The sequence below is a fragment of the Bufo gargarizans genome, chromosome 3, assembly GCF_014858855.1.
Source record: "Bufo gargarizans isolate SCDJY-AF-19 chromosome 3, ASM1485885v1, whole genome shotgun sequence".
In the NCBI taxonomy this organism is placed as follows: Eukaryota; Metazoa; Chordata; class Amphibia; order Anura; family Bufonidae; genus Bufo; species Bufo gargarizans.
The window spans coordinates 8,350,555-8,373,589 of NC_058082.1; the positions used below are offsets into that span (position 1 = coordinate 8,350,555).

The 23,035-nt window shown below is 45.5% G+C and overlaps 1 protein-coding gene across 1 annotated transcript in view; it reads left to right on the forward strand.

Moving 5' to 3' along the window:
- Positions 1–23,035, forward strand: part of LOC122930589 (cGMP-dependent 3',5'-cyclic phosphodiesterase-like) — a 191,461-nt gene that overhangs the window by 121,178 nt on the left and 47,248 nt on the right. The window contains exons 11-13 of the mRNA XM_044284079.1: positions 6,603–6,644; positions 8,281–8,349; positions 17,179–17,306. Coding sequence (XP_044140014.1) covers positions 6,603–6,644; positions 8,281–8,349; positions 17,179–17,306 — 239 coding nt within the window. The remainder of the gene's footprint in view (positions 1–6,602; positions 6,645–8,280; positions 8,350–17,178; positions 17,307–23,035) is intronic.

Genomic DNA, 23,035 nt, shown 5'->3' on the forward strand with positions numbered 1-23,035 from the left:
TTCCCATGTTTTGAAGATATTGCTGTCATTCTGGCATTGTTTGAAAACTTGCAATGCAAAACCCATATCTCTAGCTGGTACCAGACCAGAGATATGAGCAGCTAAAGCAGCCCCCCTTCCCTGACAGTCTCGAGGAGAATGATGCAGCATCTGAAGAGATGACAGGAGGAGAGAAAAATAGTAAAAAAATATATAGAAATGTGACATTATCACCATTTTACTGACCAACATAAGAAAATCATTTTTACCACACAGTGAACGCCGTAAGTAAATTCCACAAAATAATGTAAAAATTTCCCTCTAAAAATAAAATAATAAATGTTATTTATTACACTATATATACCCTAAAATGGTTCCTAAAACTAATCCCGCAAAATAAAAAATTAGAAGAAAATATTAAAATGTTATGACTGCTAGAACACAAAGGGGGAAATATTATTGGTCCTTAAGGCTAAAATGAATAAAAATGCAATAGTGTCCCCTAAGTTGTGAGCCAACAAGATTTACTGCAGACACACATTAAAAATCTACAATAAAAAAGAGACATTTTGGGAGGGTTTTTCCAATTTTAACGTGACTGTTAGGAGGTTAGTCAGAAATAACAGATGAAAAATTGTGTCTTCCTTCTGCCCCCACTAGAGGGAGCTACTGTATACAGATTGTTATAGTTGCCATTCATTGATTTTAATAACACATTTCTATGCAGTACGTCCCCTAGTGGTGGCAGAAGGAACTGCATCATTAATTCTACATTTACTGTACAGTGTCAGGTAGGTTTCTGGGTACTAGGAGCTTTAGCATACCCCTACATAAAGGCAGACCCTGAAATGTAGTGGACCCCTCTCAGGCTGCCCTCATTCACTTTTATGGTTGTTGTAAAACATAAATCGCCCCCGTCTCAGGGTTACATTCTTCTATGGGATGGAACAAGTGCAACCATCTTGCCATGGCTTAGGGGGTGTAGTGGTGCAACTCCCTCCCCCACTCTCTGTAGTTATTGGTTATTTTAGGATAAGTGTTGAAATCCTTCCTATTTTTATTCCTTTCTTGTTTTTTCATTGATGCCTTAAGTGCCAATCAGACCCTCATTAGAAGCTTCTCATGTTGCTGGCGCGATGCCACGCTTCACTTCTCAGACCGTGCTAAAATTACATAGCAAACGGCTGCAGATGGTGGAGTCTGATATTATCCATCTCATAGAGCCATATAAATGTGCCAGCTTTCAGCGCCCAGGCAGTAGTGATCCTTTGTCACTTTACTAAGCATTGTCTCCCCGGTGCCCCTAATTTATGCCCAAAGGGGGTATATGATGCCATTCTTCTCTCAGTACTTTTCTCCTGGTCTTGTATGTTTTATTGTGTAACCTGAAGGACCTAAACCAAACCTCTGCAGTGTGGAGAGGCAGTATAATATACAGCAGATAGATCTAGCCCTGACCTGTACAGTGTGGAGAGGCAGTATACTGTACAGCAGGTAGAGCTAGTTCTGACCTGTACAGTGTGGAGAGGCAGTATACTGTACAGCAGATAGATCTAGCCCTGACCTGTGCAGTGTAGAGAGGCAGTATACTGTACAGCAGGTAGATCTAGTCCTGACCTGTGCAGCAGGTAGAGCTAGTTCGGACCTGTACAGTGTGGAGAGGCAGTATACTGTACAGCAGGTAGATCTAGCCCTGACCTGTGCAGTGTGGAGAGGCAGTATACTGTACAGCAGGTAGATCTAGCCCTGACCTGTGCAGTGTGGAGAGGCAGTATACTGTACAGCAGGTAGATCTAGCCCTGACCTGTGGAGAGGCAGTATACTGTACAGCAGATAGATCTAGCCCTGACCTGTGCAGTGTGGAGAGGCAGTATACTTTACAGCAGGTAGATCTAGCCCTGACCTGTGCAGTGTGGAGAGGCAGTATACTGTACAGCAGGTAGATCTAGCCCTGACCTGTGCAGTGTGGAGAGGCAGTATACTGTACAGCGGGTAGATCTAGTCCTGACCTGTGCAGTGTGGAGAGGCAGTATACTGTACAGCAGGTAGATCTAGTCCTGACCTGTGGAGAGGCAGTATACTGTACAGCAGATAGATCTAGCCCTGACCTGTGCAGTGTGGAGAGGCAGTATACTTTACAGCAGGTAGATCTAGCCCTGACCTGTGCAGTGTGGAGAGGCAGTATACTGTACAGCAGATAGATCTAGCCCTGACCTGTGCAGTGTAGAGAGGCAGTATACTGTACAGCAGATAGATCTAGCCCTGACCTGTGCAGTGTGGAGAGGCAGTATACTGTACAGCAGGTAGATCTAGCCCTGACCTGTGCAGTGTAGAGAGGCAGTATACTTTACAGCAGGTAGATCTAGCCCTGACCTGTGCAGAGTGGAGAGGCAGTATACTGTACAGCAGATAGATCTAGCCCTGACCTGTGCAGTGTGGAGAGGCAGTATATTGTACAGCAGGTAGATCTAGCCCTGACCTGTGCAGTGTGGAGAGGCAGTATACTGTACAGCAGGTAGATCTAGTCCTGACCTGTGCAGTGTGGAGAGGCAGTATACTGTACAGCAGGTAGAGCTAGTCCTGACCTGTGCAGTGTGGAGAGGCAGTATACTGTACAGCGGGTAGATCTAGTCCTGACCTGTGCAGTGTGGAGAGGCAGTATACTGTACAGCAGGTAGATCTAGTCCTGACCTGTGGAGAGGCAGTATACTGTACAGCAGATAGATCTAGCCCTGACTTGTGCAGTGTGGAGAGGCAGTATACTGTACAGCAGGTAGATCTAGTCCTGACCTGTGCAGTGTGGAGAGGCAGTATACTGTACAGCAGGTAGATCTAGCCCTGACCTGTGCAGTGTGGAGAGGCAGTATACTGTACAGCGGGTAGATCTAGTCCTGACCTGTGCAGTGTGGAGAGGCAGTATACTGTACAGCAGGTAGATCTAGTCCTGACCTGTGGAGAGGCAGTATACTGTACAGCAGATAGATCTAGCCCTGACCTGTGCAGTGTGGAGAGGCAGTATATTGTACAGCAGGTAGATCTAGCCCTGACCTGTGCAGTGTGGAGAGGCAGTATACTGTACAGCAGGTAGATCTAGTCCTGACCTGTGCAGTGTGGAGAGGCAGTATACTGTACAGCAGGTAGAGCTAGTCCTGATCTGTGCAGCGTGGAGAGGCAGTATACTGTACAGCAGATAGATCTAGCCCTGACCTGTGCAGTGTGGAGAGGCAGTATATTGTACAGCAGGTAGAGCTAGTCCTGACCTGTGCAGTGTGGAGAGGTAGTATACTGTACAGCAGGTAGATCTAGTCCTGACCTGTGCAGTGTGGAGAGGCAGTATACTGTACAGCAGGTAGAGCTAGTCCTGACCTGTGCAGCGTGGAGAGGCAGTATACTGTACAGCAGATAGATCTAGCCCTGACCTGTGCAGTGTGGAGAGGCAGTATATTGTACAGCAGGTAGATCTAGTCCTGACCTGTGCAGTGTGGAGAGGCAGTATACTGTACAGCAGGTAGATCTAGTCCTGACCTCTGTGGTGTGGAGAGGCAGTATACTGTACAGCAGGTAGATCTAGCCCCGACCTGTGCAGTGTGGAGAGGCAGTATACTGTACAGCAGGTAGAGCTAGTCCTGACCTGTGCAGTGTGGAGAGGCAGTATACTGTACAGCAGGTAGATCTAGTCCTTACCTGTGCAGTGTGGAGAGGCAGTATACTGTACAGCAGGTAGAGCTAGTCCTGACCTGTACAGTGTGGAGAGGCAGTATACTGTACAGCAGGTAGATCTAGTCCTGACCTGTGCAGTGTGGAGAGGCAATATACTGTACAGCAGGTAGAGCTAGACCTGACCTGTGCAGTGTGGAGAGGCAGTATACTGTACAGCAGGTAGATCTAGCCTTGACCTGTGCAGTGTGGAGAGGCAGTATACTGTACAGCAGGTAGAGCTAGTCCTGACCTGTGCAGTGTGGAGAGGCAGTATACTGTACAGCAGGTAGAGCTAGTCCTGACCTGTACAGTGTGGAGAGGCAGTATACTGTACAGCAGGTAGATCTAGCCCTGACCTGTGCAGTGTGGAGAGGCAGTATACTGTACAGCAGGTAGAGCTAGTCCTGACCTGTGCAGTGTGGAGAGGCAGTATACTGTACAGCAGGTAGAGCTAGCCCTGACCTGTGCAGTGTGGAGAGGCAGTATACTGTACAGCAGGTAGATCTAGCCCTGACCTGTGCAGTGTGGAGAGGCAGTATACTGTACAGCAGGTAGATCTAGTCCTGATCTGTGCGGTGTAGAGAGGCAGTATACTGTACAGCAGGTAGATCTAGTCCTGACCTGTGCAGTGTGGAGAGGCAGTATACTGTACAGTAGGTAGAGCTAGTCCTGACCTGTGCAGCGTGGAGAGGCAGTATACTGTACAGCAGATAGATCTAGTCCTGACCTGTGCGGTGTAGAGAGGCAGTATACTGTACAGCAGGTAGATCTAGTCCTGACCTGTGCAGTGTGGAGAGGCAGTATACTGTACATCAGGTAGATCTAGTCCTGACCTGTGCGGTGTAGAGAGGCAGTATACTGTACAGCAGGTAGATCTAGTCCTGACCTGTGCGGTGTAGAGAGGCAGTATACTGTACAGCAGATAGATCTAGTCCTGACCTGTGCAGTGTGGAGAGGCAGTATACTGTACAGCAGGTAGATCTAGTCCTGACCTGCGCAGCGTGGAGAGGCAGTATACTGTACAGCAGGTAGATCTAGTCCTGACCTGTGCAGTGTGGAGAGGCAGTATACTGTACAGCAGGTAGATCTAGTCCTGACCTGCGCAGTGTGGAGAGGCAGTATACTGTACAGCAGGTAGAGCTAGTCCTGACCTGTGCAGTGTGGAGAGGCAGTATACTGTACAGCAGGTAGATCTAGTCCTGACCTGTGCAGTGTGGAGAAGCAGTATACTGTACAGCAGGTAGATCTAGCCCTGACCTGTGCAGTGTGGAGAGGCAGTATACTGTACAGCAGGTAGAGCTAGTCCTGACCTGTGCAGTGTGGAGAGGCAGTATACTGTACAGCAGGTAGATCTAGTCCTGACCTGTGCAGTGTGGAGAGGCAGTATACTGTACAGTAGATAGAGCTAGTCCTGACCTGTGCAGTGTGGAGAGGCAGTATACTGTACAGTAGATAGAGCTAGTCCTGACCTGTGCAGTGTGGAGAGGCAGTATACTGTACAGCAGGTAGATCTAGTCCTGACCTGTGCAGTGTGGAGAGGCAGTATACTGTACAGTAGATAGAGCTAGTCCTGACCTGTGCAGTGTGGAGAGGCAGTATACTGTACAGCAGGTAGATCTAGTCCTGACCTGTACAGTGTGGAGAGGCAGTATACTGTACAGCAGGTAGATCTAGTCCTGACCTGTACAGTGTGGAGAGGCAGTATACTGTACAGCAGATAGAGCTAGTCCTGAGCATCCTCTGGAATAGACTTACAACCCTTCCCCTCTGCAATAACTACATAAACATAGTAAATCTATCCATATGCCTCTTCTTTTAGCTTCCCCTTTTTGTTTCTTACAGCATGTTGTAATTTAGGTTGCCTAGCAACCACTTGATTTTTCTGCCTAGGTAACTATTAGTTGAGTAGGTGAAGCTATACAATGTGTCTGACAGACAGACAGACAGATAGAGGAGAGACAGATGGAGAGAAAGATAGATAGATAATAGATAACAGATATAATATAGATAGATATGAAATAGATATTTAGATATGAGAAGTTATCTCCATCTCTTGCCGGGTCTTTTGTTCCGTTTGGCGATAATCGTAGGAGTTTTAGGAATTTGAACCAGAAAATAAATCTTCTGTTTATAAAGATACCATCCAGAATTTATTTGCACAACTTGAAAGGTTCTCCCTCCGGGCGTTGCGGGAAATCATTCTGATGTTGCAGTAAGTGTTTATACCGTACGTCGGAGGAGAGCGGCGTTAGATGCTGGAGATCTGAGGAGAGGGGTTCAGCTCGATGTGACCTCCTCGCAGCCATCATCATTATCATGGAGGAGCCGCATCTTCACGGTATCCAGAAGATTAAATATACACTTTATTCTGAGTGACATGAAAAGAAGCCCGTTTTCCTTCTCCTCCATACTCATGCAGTCTATAGATCTGACAGCAGCTGCGGTGTCCATGGTGGCAGCAGTGACAGTTCTGCTCCACCCAATGTCTGTCCACAGAAGCTGGTAACTACACGTACCATCATGTGCGGTCCAGACATCAGATGGGGAGTTGTTGTCACATCAGTAAACGCATTTCCCAAGAGCGGCTGGAGGCTGCGCCCTGTGCTGCCGCATGCAGCGTGTCACCAGCCGTGGACAATCTGCAGACATTAGAGAATGAACTCTGTGCAGAGATCCTAGTCTCGCCTACAGCGGGGTCCTCCATACATGCACACAGACCGCTGCCACTTCTCATGCTGTGCCCCAAGAGATGATTCCCCAGGGTTGGCGGGTATAACAGCTGTAATTAGCAGCACCCGGGAGGTTTGCATCGGGATATTTTACTGTACAACAGAAATCCATCGGTGACAAGTGAGAATTCGCTGCAATAAATGTAACAATTATTGTATCAAGAGAAGTATCATTATGTCCCTCCTTCCCTGCAGGTCGTCGGAGAGAAAGTGTTAGAAGAAGAGATAAGTTTTCCAGTAAGTGATTACAAATTACATTACGTATGTTGCAGATAGCGTGGTAGATGTCACCTGCAGTCCTATGTAACACCACAGATAACACAGTGATAACTCTCCGAGTACAGATAATGTAGTAGATGTCACCTGCAGTCCTATGTAACACCACATATAATACAGTGATAACTCTCTGAGTACAGATAATGTAGTACATATCACCTGCAGTCCTATGTAACACCCCAGATAACACAGTGATAACTCTCTGAGTACAGATAATGTAGTAGATGTCACCTGCAGTCCTATGTAACACCACATATAACACAATGATAACTCTCAGAGTACAGATAATGTAGTAGATGTCACCTGCAGTCCTATGTAACACCACATATAACACAGTGATAACGCTCTGAGTACAGATACTGTAGTAGATGTCACCTGCAGTCCTATGTAACACCACATATAATACAGTGATAACTCTCCTCGTACAGATAATGTAGTAGATGTCACCTGCAGTCCTATGTAACACCACATATAACACAGTGATAACTCTCTTAGTACAGATAATGTAGTAGATGTCACCTGCAGTCCTATGTAACACCACATATAACAAAGTGATAACTCTCTTAGTACAGATAATGTAGTAGATGTCACCTGCAGTCCTATGTAACACCACATATAACACAGTGATAACTCTCTTAGTACAGATAATGTAGTAGATGTCACCTGCAGTCCTATGTAACACCACATATAACACAGTGATAACTCTCTTAGTACAGATAATGTAGTAGATTTCACCTGCAGTCCTATGTAACACCACATATAACACAGTGATAACTCTCTTAGTACAGATAATGTAGTAGATGTCACCTGCAGTCCTATGTAACACCACATATAACACAGTGATAACTCTCTGCGTACAGATAATGTAGTAGATGTCACCTGCAGTCCTATGTAACACCACAGATAACAGTGATAACTCTCTTAGTACAGATAATGTAGTAGATGTCACCTGCAGTCCTATGTAACACCACATATAACACAGTGATAACTCTCTTAGTACAGATAATGTAGTAGATTTCACCTGCAGTCCTATGTAACACCACATATAACACAGTGATAACTCTCTTAGTACAGATAATGTAGTAGATGTCACCTGCAGTCCTATGTAACACCACATATAACACAGTGATAACTCTCCGCGTACAGATAATGTAGTAGATGTCACCTGCAGTCCTATGTAACACCCCAGATAACACAGTGATAACTCTCTTAGTACAGATAATGTAGTAGATGTAACCTGCAGTCCTATGTAACACCACATAAAACACAGTGATAACTCTCTTAGTACAGATAATGTAGTAGATGTCACCTGCAGTCCTATGTAACACCACAGATAACACAGTGATAACTCTCAGTACAGATAATGTAGTAGATGTCACCTGCAGTCCTATGTAACACCACAGATAGTAGTGATAACTCTCAGTACAGATAATGTAGTAGATGTCACCTGCAGGCCTATGTAACACCACAGGTGATTTTGGGTTTTACATATGACGTAAGATATTAAACAGTACAGTAACCCATTCAGCTCTGCTTCATCTGTATTTCTCAGGTTCACTGTAGTAGCACCTGTAATAAATCTTATGATTCTTCTCAGTTGACATTTGGACATTTGGGTCAGGTTGTGGATAAGAAGAAATCCATCACGCTCCAGGACATCAGCTCTGTAAGTCTCGGCTCTATCTTTGTGCTATAATAGCTGATGTCTCTTCTCCTCCACAGTTTTTATCACGTATGATGCGTTTACTCCATCCTCTTCCATGTGATGTCTCGTTACCGTGTTGTGCTTGTTGCAGTGTGTGAACAGGTTCTGGTGCAAACAACCTGCAGTTAGAGCTGATACAGAAGTTACCGCATGAACGATTGGTTATATTTTTCCGCCATCTTTTCCTCCATACCGCCATGCAGTATTTCAGCACATTCTCAGCACCAGCCACGGATTCGCCCCTGACCTGCAGTTTCTAGAACATCTCCCAGCAGATGACTGTATGATATTTCCATTAACTTCCGATAAGAATTTAAAAAAATTGACACTTTGAAATGACTGAAGTTAGCGGAGATGCTGATAACAAACGTTTAATAGCTTCATATCCTCGCCTCAAACCATAAAATGATGTGACCCCCGGCAAAGCTGCGCAGTGCAAGATAAGTAGCGCAGGAGGCGAGGGCTGCACAGAGGGAAAGCCGATGGGAACATAAAGAGAGCTCTATATCTACAGAGAATATGAGTAATAGGATAAATAATCACACACTGCTCACAAGTTCTATACTGGGCAGCATCGAAAGACTTACTCCCTTCCTATAATACTAGAACTAACTTATAAATAATAATAATCTACATCAAGAAACATTATTACTATTAACTTAATTTCCAAAAAGAGATGCTGTATGAACTGAAGATTCTGTGCAGCGCGAGAAACAGAAAGGATATGTTCATTCTGGTATTAACAACCGATTAGTAATTGTTATATATGCTACTGTACAAGAAACTAACGATTATAATACCGCACAGTGTTAATTTAACTAATATAATACTGACAGAACTATAACTACTATAATACTGCCCCCTACTGTATGTACAAGAATATAACTACTATAATACTGCTCCTATGTACAAGAATATAACTACTATAATACTGCTCCTATGTACAAGAATATAACTACTATAATACTGCCTCCTATGTACAAGAATATAACTACTATAATACTTCTCCTATGTACTAGAATATAACTACTATAATACTGCTCCTATGTACAAGAATATAACTACTATAATACTGCCTCCTATGTACAAGAATATAACTACTATAATACTGCTCCTATGTACAAGAATATAACTGCTACAATACTGCCTCTTATGTACAAGAATATAACTACTATAATACTGCCTCCTATATACAAGAATATAACTACTATAATACTGCCTCCTATGTTCGAGAATATAACTACTATAATACTGCCTCCTATGTTCGAGAATATAACTACTATAATACTGCTCCTATGTACAAGAATATAACTACTATAATGCTGCCTCCTATGTACAAGAATATAACTACTATAATATTGCCCCTATGTACAAAAATATAACTACCATAATACTGCTTCCTATGTACAAGAATATAACTACTATAATACTGCTACTATGTACAAGAATATAACTACTTGTCACGGAAGGTGTACAGGAAACAAGACAATGCAAAATGAATATATGACTCACTGGATCCAAAACTAAGGAACAAAAGGGAGACCCCTGCATAAGACCTGGCACTCTCCCTGTCTGCTCAGCCTATGCGAAAATCCCAATGGTGGATGATCGCATATCCACGTACCTCGACTATATACCACCTGAACACCCTACAATAGTGAGGGGACACGACCACCGGCTCCCTACACTAGACACGGAGGGAGTCGGGGTCACCTGGGATCCAGCAAACAGAAAATCACAAATAAATGTACAGCACTTATCTTGTAGAAGGCTGGAAAATAGGATCAGCATGCACACACACTCCAGGAAGTTGTATAAGCCGCACACTAATGCATTATGGGGAGGAATTTAAAGGGATGCAATCAGTCCAACTACATGACAGCTGAGAGAGGCTAACGAGATGAGGAACTGAAATTCAAAACAAAGAAAACTCAAGGAGGAGGTTCTGAAAGGCTTCTGTCAGAGCTTCTCAGCTGTCTGGTTGTGACAGCCCTCTACGAGTGGACTCCGGACACTCAGAGCCCACCTTCTCAGGATGGGACCTATGGAAAGCCCTGATGAGACGAGTGGCCTTAATGTCCGTCACTGGGGCCCACATCCTCTCCTCAGGACCATAACCCTCCCAATGAACGAGGTACTGGAGAGAACCGCGGACAAGACGAGAATCCACAATCCTAGAGACCTGAAATTCAAGATTCCCATCAACCATAATCGGAGGAGGAGGCAAAGGCGAGGGTACAATGGGTTGAACATAAGGTTTCAATAAGGACTTATGAAAAACATTATGGATCTTCCAAGTCTGAGGAAGATCAAGACGGTATGCAACAGGATTGATGACAGACAGGATTTTGTAAGGCCCAATAAACCTAGGACCCAACTTCCAGGAGGGAACCTTCAATTTGATATTCTTGGTAGACAACCACACCAGATCACCAACATTCAGGTCCGGACCAGGCACACATCTCTTATCTGCCACACGCTTATATCTCTCACTCATGCTCTTTAGATTATCCTGAATCTTTTGCCAAATAGATGACAAAGACGAGGAGAATCTGTCCTCATCAGGTAAACCAGAAGACCCCTCTCCCGAGAAAGTCCCAAACTGCGGATGAAACCCATATGCACCAGAAAATGGTGACTTATCAGAGGACTCCTGACGACGGTTATTTAAAGCAAACTCAGCAAGGGACAAAAAGGAACACCAATCCTCCTGATTCTCCGCCACAAAACAGCGCAGATATGTCTCCAGATTCTGATTGACGCGCTCTGTCTGGCCATTCGACTGTGGGTGGAAAGCAGAAGAGAATGACAACCGAACCCCCAAGCGAGAACAGAAAGCCTTCCAGAATCTGGAAACAAACTGCGTGCCCCTATCAGAGACTATGTCTGAAGGAATACCATGCAATTTGACAATGTGATCAATAAATACCTGCGCCAGCGTCTTAGCATTGGGCAAACCAGGAAAAGGGATGAAATGCACCATTTTGCTAAAACGGTCCACCAGAATCACAGTCTTCCCCGAGGAACGAGGCAGGTCCGTTATGAAGTCCATGGACAGATGTGTCCAAGGACGGGAAGGAATGGGTAAGGGAAGGAGAGGACCTGATGGCCGTGAATGAGGGACTTTGGCACGAGCGCAAGTCTCGCAGGCTGCCACAAAACCCTCAACCGACTTACGAAGCGCAGGCCACCAGAATCTCCGAGCGATGAGATCCAGTGTGGCTCTTACCCCCGGGTGCCCAGCAAGGACCGTATCGTGGTGTTCTTTAAAAATCTTGTGTCTTAAAGCGAGAGGCACAAACAACCTCCCAGGAGGACAAAGATCAGGAGCCTCTGACTGGGCTGCCTGCACCTCTGCCTCCAATTCAGGAAAAAGAGCAGAGACCACCACACCTTCAGCCGAAATGGGACCCGGGTCTTCAAAATTCCCGCCTCCCGGAAAACAACGTGACAGGGCATCTGCCTTCACATTCTTAACTCCAGGGCGGAACGTGACAACAAAATTAAACCTAGAAAAGAACAAAGACCATCTGGCCTGTCTCGGGTTCAGACGCTTGGCTGACTCCAAGTAGGCCAGATTTTTATGGTCAGTAAATACGGTAATAGGGTGTCTGGCTCCCTCTAGCCAATGGCGCCATTCCTCAAAAGCCAACTTGATGGCCAACAATTCCCTATCTCCCACATCGTAATTTCTCTCTGCGGAGGAGAGTTTTCTTGAGAAAAAGGCACACGGTCGCCAATTGGCAGGAGAGGAACCCTGAGACAAGACCGCCCCCACACCCACCTCAGAAGCATCAACCTCAACTATGAAGGGTAAAGAAACATCAGGTTGCACCAAGATGGGAGCGGAAGCAAAACTCTCCTTGATATCAGAAAAAGCCTTACGCGCCTCTACCGACCAGGAAGAAAAATCTACCCCCTTTCTAGTCATATCAGTGAGTGGTTTAACAATAGAGGAATAATTCAAAATAAACTTCCTGTAATAATTGGCAAAGCCCAAAAAACGCATCAGCGCCTTCTGATTCTCAGGAAGCTCACACTCAAGCACAAAACCCTCAACCGACTTACGAAGCGCAGGCCACCAGAATCTCCGAGCGATGAGATCCACTGTGGCTCTTGCCCCCGGGTGCCCAGCAAGGACCGTATCGTGGTGTTCCTTAAAAAGTCTTAAAGCGAGAGGCACAAACAACCTCCCAGGAGGACAAAGATCAGGAGCCTGACTGGGCCCTGACTGGGCTGCCTGCACCTCTGCCTCCAATTTAGGAAAAAGAGCAGAGACCACCACACCTTCAGCCAAAATGGGACCCGGGTCTTCAAAATTCCCACCTCCCGGAAAACAACGTGACAGGGCATCTGCCTTCACATTCTTAACCCCAGGGCGGAACGTGACAACAAAATTAAACCTTGAAAAGAACAAAGACCATCTGACCTGTCTCGGGTTCAGACGCTTGGCTGACTCCAAGTAGGCCAGATTTTTATGGTCAGTAAACACGGTAATAGGGTGTCTGGCTCCCTCTAGCCAATGGCGCCATTCCTCAAAAGCCAACTTGATGGCCAACAATTCCCTATCTCCCACATCGTAATTTCTCTCTGCGGAGGAGAGTTTCTTCGAGAAAAAGGCACACGGTCGCCATTTGGCAGGAGAGGAACCCTGAGACTAGACCGCACCCACACCCACCTCAGAAGTATCAACCTCAACTATGAAGGGTAGAGAAATATCAGGTTGTACCAAGATGGGAGCGGAAGCAAAACTCTCCTTGATATTAGAAAAGGCCTTACGCGCCTCTACCGACCAGGAAGAAAAATCTACCCCCTTTCTGGTCATATCAGTGAGTGGTTTAACAATAGAGGAATAATTCAAAATAAACTTCCTGTAATAATTGGCAAAGCCCAAAAAACGCATCAGCGCCTTCTGATTCTCAGGAAGCTCCTACTCAAGCACAGCGTGGACCTTCTCGGGGTCCATGCGAAAACCAGAAGCGGAGAGAAGAAACCCCAGAAATTGCATTTCTGGAACCGCAAACACACATTTTTCCAGTTTCACGTATAATTTATTCTCCCGCAGGATGAGCAAGACCTGACGTAGGTGGTCCTTATGAGTTTTGAAATCAGGAGAAAAAATCAAAATGTCATCCAAATACACCAATACAAATTTTCCCATTAAATGATAAAAAATGCTGTTCACGAAATGCTGAAAAACGGCTGGGGCATTCATCAAACCAAAAGGCATAACCAAATTCTCAAAATGGCCCTCAGGGGTATTGAAGGCCGTCTTCCATTCGTCCCCTTCTCTGACCCTGACCAGGTTGTATGCCCCTCTTAGATCTAATTTGGAAAAGACTTTAGCCCCAACAACCTGGTTAAACAGGTCCGGGATCAGAGGAAGCGGATAAGGGTCACGAATTGTGATACTGTTCAGCTCCCTGAAATCCAGACAAGGTCTTAAAGAACCATCTTTTTTCTTAACAAAGAGAAAACCAGCGGCAACAGGTGACTTTGAGGGTCGTATGTGTCCTCTTCTCAGACTCTCCAAGATATAAGCACGCATAGCGATCCTCTCAGGTTGGGAAAGATTGTATAAACGAGATTTAGGCAGCTTGGCGCCTGGGATGAGATTAATAGGGCAATCGTACTCCCTGTGCGGGGGCAAATCCTGAACTCCACTCTCAGAGAAGACATCTGAAAATTCAGAGAGAAAAGGTGGTATAGTCTTAGTAGCAACCTCAGAAACAGATGTCATGAGGCAATTCTCTCTGCAAAAGTCACTCCAACCATTTATTTGCCTCGCTTGCCAATCAATGGTGGGGTTATGTTTAGTGAGCCAGGGTAGCCCCAACACAAGAGGAGTAGGTAATCCACTAAGGACGAAACATGACACATCCTCAACATGAGCATCACTCACAATTAAACGAATATTGTGAACTATGCCCTTTAATGATTTCTGAGAAAGTGGAGGTGAATCAATAGCAAAAACAGGAATATCATTTCCCAAAGTGCACACCTGGAAACCATGAGTTATCGCAAAATGATTATCAATGAGATTGACCGCTGCTCCACTATCTACAAAAATCTCACAAAAAAATGTTCTTGCTCTCTAGCGCCACCCTGGCAGGCAGGACAAAACGGGAACTACAAGCAAACGGAAAACCTTCAATTTCCGCCTCAACCCTGCCAATAGTAACAGATGGAACATTTTTAAAAGATTTTTTCCTTTTTGTTTCTTTATTACTCCCAGAAAACTGCCTGAATCTCCTAGAGGGACAAACATTTGCCAAATGATTTATACCTCCACAACAAAAACAAACCCTCCCATGCGAGCTGAATCTTCTATTGTCAGAAGCAATCAACCCCAGCTGCATGGGCTCCTGCTCAGAAGGGGCTGACAGCGACCGAGACCCCTGCGCACAGAACGGGACCGCTGCACTGTCCTGGGACTGAGTATGACAGAAAGGAGAGATCTCTCCTCTCTCTCTAAGACGCCTGTCAATACGAACGGCCTGAGACATAGCAGAGTCCAAAGAAATAGGCCTCTCATGAAAGGCAAATGCATCTTTCAATCCCTCTGAAAGACCATGGCAAAATTGACTTCGGAGTGCAGCATCATTCCAACCAGTATCAGCTGCCCATCCCCGAAATTCTGAGCAGTATATCTCTGCGGATTGTTTACCCTGGCATAACAGACGTAGATATCTGACCCAGGGCTAAAAAGAAATCATCCACTGAACGGAGAGGCTGTGCCCCCTCCGGCAGCGAAAAGGCCCACGACTGAGCGTTACCCCGAGCAGCGATATAATGATCCCCACCCTCCGTTCCTCATCACCAGAGGAATGGGGAAGAAGGCAAAAATGGAGTTTGCAAGCCTCTCTGAAACGCACAAAATTCTCACTACCCCCAGAGAACATATCCGGGAGCGAGATCTTAGGCTCAGAACAAACTCCATGAACGCAAGCTGAACCGGTCACCAGAAACTGAGAAAAAGTCTTACGGAGATCAGCTACCTCCAATGAAAGACCCTAGAAGCGTTCAGTCAAAAGTGAAACCGGATCCATGCTTGAGACGGTTTTGGCGGCTTATAATGTCACGGAAGGTGTACAGGAAACAAGACAACACAAAATGAATATATGACGGACTGGATCCAAAACTAAGGAACAAAAGGGAGACCCCTGCATAAGACCTGGCACTCTCCCTGACTGCTCAGCCTATGCAAAAATCCCAATAGTGGATGATCGCATATCCTCGTACCTCGACTATATACCACCTGAACACCCTACAATAGTGAGGGGACACGACCACCGGCTCCCTACACTAGACACGGAGGGAGTCAGGGTCACCTGGGATCCAGCAAACAGAAAATGTAAAATGTACAGCACTTATCTTGTAGAAGGCTGGAAAATAGGATCAGCATGCACACACACACTCCAGGAAGTTGTATAAGCCGCACACTAATGCATTATGGGGAGGAATTTAAAGGGAGGCAATCAGTCCAACTACATGACAGCTGAGAGAGGCTAACGAGATGAGGAACTGAAAACCAAAACCAAGAAAACTCAAGGAGGAGGTTCTGAAAGGCTTCTGTCAGAGCTTCTCAGCTGTCTGGTTGTGACAAGCTACTATAATACTGCCTCCTATGTACAAGAATATAACTACTATAATACTGCTCCTATGTACACAAATATAACTACTATAATACTGCCTCCTATGTACAAGATTATAACTACTATAATACTGCTCCTATGTACATGAATATAACTACTATAATACTACCTCCTATGTACAAGAATATAACTGCTATAATACTGCCTCCTATGTACAAGAATATAACTACTATAATACTGCTCCTGTGTACAAGAATATAACTGCTATAATACTGCCTCCTATGTACAAGAATATAACTACTATAATACTGCTCCTATGTACAAGAATATAACTACTATAATACTGCTCCTATGTACAAGAATATAACTACTATAATACTGCCTCCTATGTACAAGAATATAACTACTATAATACTGCCTCCTATGTACAAGAATATAACTACTATAATACTGCTCCTATGTACAATAATATAACTACTATAATACTGCTCCTATGTACAAGAATATAACTACTATAATACTGCTCCTATGTACAAGAATATAACTACTATAATACTGCTCCTATGTACAAGAATATAACTACTATAATACTGCTCCTATGTACAAGTATATAACTACTATAATACTGCCTCCTATGTACAAGAATATAACTACTATAATACTGCCTCCTATGTACAAGAATATAACTACTATAATACTGCTCATATGTACAGGAATATAACTACTATAATACTGCTCTTATGTATAAGAATATAACTGCTATAATACTGGTTTTCCTCTCTCATTATCCCCTGTATGATGTATATTACGGTAGGAGTCTTTCTCTTGGATGCTGAGTTTCTGGTCTCGTTAGATCACCTCATTAATTCGAGGACTGATAATTGCCTCTGGATATGGCAGGTTTGGTTGCGGTAATTAGTTGGTGATATTGTTTTTGCAGATTGTACAGAACTGTCAGGATCGGCTCGGAAGCTTCCTTTATGACTATAGCTTTGTATCTCCTCTTTTATGTGGGTCTGTCTCCTGCCACTTTGATGTTTCGGTGTCCGGACCCCCAATTCTCGTTAGGGGTACAAGTTTCACCCCTTTTGACTTCTCTGTATCTAAAACAAGGAAGTTTCCACATTTAGATTATTCTGAGTTAGGGTGAGTTTTTTTGTTTTGTTTTTTGATAATTTTTCTTCCTTTCTTCCAGGAGGAGCACAAGCATCTGAACAACATGTTGGGCTTCGAGGTCCACTCTATGCTCTGCGTCCCCGTCATCAGTCGGGCAACCTCCCAGGTGGTGGCCTTGGCTTGTGCCTTTAACAAGCAAGGGGGAAGGTAAGCGGTGAGACCCCTGCCCAGTTGGACTCCATCCGTTGTTAGTTCAATGGTCATGGTCGCAGGAACCTAGACGTTTATTTGTTGAAGCCCCCAATCTGGACAACCCTCTAATATGTGTAGTGGCCTCCCTACTCTCCCCCCTTTGCAGAGGTCGGGGAGATTGCTGGATTTTGGCAGGTTCATGGGGAAATTGTGGAGGAGGAGAAGGATGTGGGTTATGTTCAGACACATGGATACTCAAGCCGAGAATGCATGTGTATAGTAGAGTCTGGGTCAGTTTAGGTCCATGGTTAGCTAAAGGATGCGCTGCACATCTGGACATCAGGGACTGCAGATGCCGGACGTAAACCCGTTGGGTGCCATGACCATCAGAAGCTGGAGCAGGAGATGGTGGTGTCCTCAGGAGACCAGATCCGGTTCCTGCTCTCAGCTCTGATTAGCATGCACATAATCCTGGAGGATTGCAGAAGTTGTGAGGAGTGATTACAGGATTTGGAGGATGCGCGCCCTCCTCTGCCATGGAGAGGTCCCAGCGTGTCTTCTTCAGATGCAGGCGTCTTGCAGATAACAGCAGCGGAGGGATTCCGACTTTGCACCTCAGGATGATTTCCGGCAGAGCCTGGATGATGGCCCGACCTCAGAGCATAGCCTGCAGAAAAGTCGTCCTGCTCTCTTCTTCTCAGCCGCTTCTTAGTTATCTATGTTTCTGGAAAAGCTGGGTGACAACCAGTGCCGGCAGGTCCCACAGGGGGTTGTCACCCTGAATTCAGCTCCAGAATTGTCGGTTTGACCGTTTATGCAGCAACATAGCCGCAGGGCACGTGTATTCAGTGATGACCCAGCTTTTCCTATGTGCTATGGAAGGTGCCAAAACACCGCCATACCGTGCTCCAGTAATAACTGCTCAGATATTGCTGAATAAAGTATCCGGATGCCAGTGTCATACAGTGTACACATGTATGCAAGTAATACCGCCATGCTATATGTAGATAGTTGCATTTCTCTGCACTGCAGTCAAACAATACCGCCATACAGTTCTTTAGTAATAATGACAACAAATAATATAGTGCCAAAATACATATATATATATATATATATATATAACCGCTCAGTGCTCAAATATTACCATCACTATGTATCTAAATACCAGCGCCATACGGTACAGGGCTCTGATGTATAATACCGCTATACAATCTTTTCTATAGTGTCAATGCAACTACATACATTATACCAATAATAACTTCTCCAGTAGGACCATCGTAAAGTATGCCATACAGTGCATACATAACAGCTATCATATATGCAAATAATGCCGCCATACAATACATAAATAATTCCATTACTATTCACTAGTTGTGGCAAGTTATCCTTTATCCACAGAATAGGGGATAACTATTGGACCGTGGGGACTCCTACTGCTGGGACTGCCACTGGTCATGCGTGTAGGGACCCCGTTCCCCTCGGGGCCCCCGGAATGAATGGAGCAGTAGGTCTAGCGTGCTGATCTATTTATCTCTATGGGAGTTCTGTACTCGACTGTCCCCGGAACTATGAATGAGGTGACAGGAATGGCAGTGCGCATACCTGATCCGCCTCTCTGGTCATTTTGGGGGGCCCCAGGGGATCAGGGTTCTCATTCTTATGATCAGTGGGGTCCCAGCGGTAGGACCTACATCGATCCATTAGTTAATAGATGACAGTACTTGACACAACTGGAATACCCCTTTAAATAATGCCGCCATAAAGTGTCCAAATATCAGTGCCATATAGTTTACACATTATAGTAGTCCAATATGTGCAAATAATACTGCCATGCAGTGCATAAGTAATCTCATTCATACAGGGGCCATAGACCTTACAGGGAAATTTCCTGAGGGGCCGATGCCCAGGGGGCCGCCTGAGCCCTCCTCACGGCCGGTAAATGGACCTTTTTGGGGATGTATTTTGTGCCGTCGGTGGCAGTATTTTGTGATGGATTGAAGTATTTGGCTCTGTTGGGGCGGTATAATGTGCCTCAATATGGTATTGCGGGCCCTGCCTTCCATCAATTTGGACCCAACTACAAAATGGGGCCACTTTTAGTATTTTTCGAGGGCCACTTTTAGTATTTTTCGAGGGCCACTTTAAGTTTCCAGTCCGACCCTGCATTCATATGTATTTTACTCATACAATACCGCCATAGAGTGCTCCGATAATAATGACAATACTAATAAAATGTAATTTCGGGGGTTGTCACCATTGCTGGGGATGTCCACATCATGCTGCTTGTAGATATGGGGTGACGGGAGCAGGGGGCGTCTATGAAACGTACCGCCATATGCATGAAGCTTTCCAATACTATATTATTCTGATGTATCAAGATCACTCTTAAAAGGGCCACGTCCCTTTACAAGGGATTCACCGATGCCATACCGTCTCCTAACAGCCGCAGCTGTTTATCACCTCTAGAGTTTTAGACTTTTGCGCCATTTGCTGTATCGGTCTCATCTTCCAGTGCGGTGGCGGGCACAGTCCTCCGCCCTTTCTTGCTGTGCAGACGTTGGCGCTGCGCTGACCTTTCATGTAAGTGAATCTCAGCAGAGGAGACGGTTTAATTGTAAAATAAATGTTCCGTCTGTACTGCGCCCGGAGCCTCCTCTCCATCTGCGGGGTGGCTCAGGAAGGTCACGCCATCCTCTTGATGTATGGGCCAGCTATGGCAGCAGATGTTTGCCTGCTTGGCCCTGTTGGTGCCAGGGATGCCGCCTCTCAGCCCGTCACTCGGTGCCGATTCATTGGCAGCTTTTAACTTTCACCTCTTGGACTCTTCGGCTCAGCTCTGGACGTAGCTGTCGCTGCAGTGTGGATGGATTTCCAGTGCCAATGGAATTCTGATTGCAGCTTTGGATGTGATTAGAGTATAAGACTGTAACGTAAAATAGGATATGCAAAGTACATACAGAGTTACTCCGAGATATGTGTAGATTAAAAGGCGTTGTCCCGGATTGGATGCTTTCTTCTAGAGACAGCGTCACTCTTGTCCATAGGTTGCACCTGGTCTCGCAGCTTGGCCACATTGCAAATAATAGAGCTGAGCTGCAATACCACCCTTCTCCAGTGGACAGGTGTGGCGCTGTTTTTGGATTAAACCCCTTTAGATCTAAATATGTCACTGAGGAATTTTGTATGTAGTTTGCACTGCCTGACTTCAGGAATAGTCTTATACTCCAATCACATCTAAAGCTGCCACTGGAAATCCACCAGTCTCATACTCCAATCACACCCAAAGCTGCCACTGGAAATCCATCTGCACTGAACTGACTGCTACATCTCAGCACATCCCACAATGCACTATTGCAGATGACTCTCCAGAAAGGTAAAGAACCAGCAGGTAGATGTGATGGCCTGCACCCTGAGAGGCAACAGGAGAACTGTGCCTGTAGCTTTGGCTGTGACTAGAGGATAAGATGTGATGTAACTGCTGCATGTTAGAGTTTCTTCTCTCTGGCTCATTTAGGGGTGCCTAAGTGGGGACCCCCTCTATGATGTCCATAATCACAAGCCCTTTAATAAGTAGTATAGCATCTGGGGTCCTTAGGCACTGTTATGGGACACCTGGCCGACTATTTTATGGGGGCACCTGGCTGACTGTATTATGGGGGCACCTGGCTGACTATATTTTGGGGACACCTGGCTGACTATATTATGGGGTCACCTGGCTGACTATATTATGGGGTCACCTGGCTGACTATATTATGGGGTCACCTGGCTCACTATATTATGGGGACACCTGGCTGACTATATTATGGGGACACCTGGCTGACTATATTATGGGGACACCTGGCTGACTATATTATGGGGGCACCTGGTTGACTATATTATGGGGACACCTGGCTGACTATATTATGGGGACACCTGGCTGACTATATTATGGGGCACCTGGCTGACTATATTATGGGGGCACCTGGCTGACTATATTATGGGGGCACCTGGCTGACTATATTATGGGGCACCTGGCTGACTATATTATGGGGACACCTGGTTGACTATATTATGGGGGCACCTGGCTGACTATATTATGTGGGCACCTGGCTGACTATATTATGGGGACACCTGGCTGACTATATTATGGGGACACCTGGCTGACTATATTATGTGGGCCCCTGGCTGACTATATTATGAAGGCACCTTGCTGACTATATTATGGGGACACCTGGCTGACTATATTATGTGGGCCCCTGGCTGTCTATATTATGAAGGCACCTTGCTGACTATATTATGGGGACACCTGGCTGACTATATTATGGGGACACCTGGCTGACTATATTATGGGGACACCTGGCTGACTATATTATGGGGACACCTGGCTGACTATATTATGGGGCACCTGGCTGACTATATTATGGGGACACCTGGCTGACTATATTATGGGGACACCTGGCTGACTATATTATGGGGACACCTGGCTGACTATATTATGGGGACACCTGGCTGACTATATTATGGGGACACCTGGCTGACTATATTATGGGGACACCTGGCTGACTATATTATGGGGACACCTGGCTGACTATATTATGGGGCACCTGGCTGACTATATTATGGGGCACCTGGCTGACTATATTATGGGGACACCTGGTTGACTATATTATGGGGGCACCTGGCTGACTATATTATGGGGGTACCTGGCTGACTATATTATGTGGGCCCCTGGCTGACTTTATTTTGGGGACACCTGGCTGACTATATTATGTGGGCCCCTGGCTGACTTTATTTTGGGGACACCTGGCTGACTATATTATGAGGCACCTAGCTGACTATATTATGGGGACACCTGGCTGACTATATTATGAGGACACCTGGCAGACTATATTATGTGGGCCCCTGGCTGACTATATTATGTGGGCCCCTGGCTGACTATATTATGGGGACACCTGGCTGACTATATTATGGGGACACCTGGCTGACTATATTATGGGGACACCTGGCTGACTATATTATGGGGACACCTGGCTGACTATATTATGGGGACACCTGGCTGACTATATTATGAGGCACCTGGCTGACTATAATATGGGGGCACCTGGCTGTCTATATAATATGGGCCCCTGGCTGACTATATTATGGGGACACCTGGCTAACTATATTATGGGGACACCTGGCTGACTATATTATATGGGCCCCTGGCTGACTATATTATGGGGACACCTGGCTGACTATATTATGTGGACACCTGGCTGATTATATTATGAGGCACCTGGCTGACTATATTATGTGGGCCCCTGGCTGACTATATTATGTGGGCCCCTGGCTGACTATATTATGTGGGCCCCTGGCTGACTATATTATGGGGGCACCTGGCTGACTATATTATGGGGGCACCTGGCTGACTATATTATGGGGACACCTGGCTGACTATATTATGAGGACACCTGGCTGACTATATTATGAGGACACCTGGCTGACTATATTATGGGGTCACCTGGCTGACTATATTATGGGGTCACCTGGCTGACTATAATATGGGGTCACCTTGCTGACTATATTATGTGGGCCCCTGGCTGACTTTATTTTGGGGACACCTGGCTGACTATATTATGAGGCACCTGGCTGACTATATTATGGGGACACCTGGCTGACTATATTATGAGGACACCTGGCAGACTATATTATGTGGGCCCCTGGCTGACTATATTATGTGGGCCCCTGGCTGACTATATTATGGGGACACCTGGCTGACTATATTA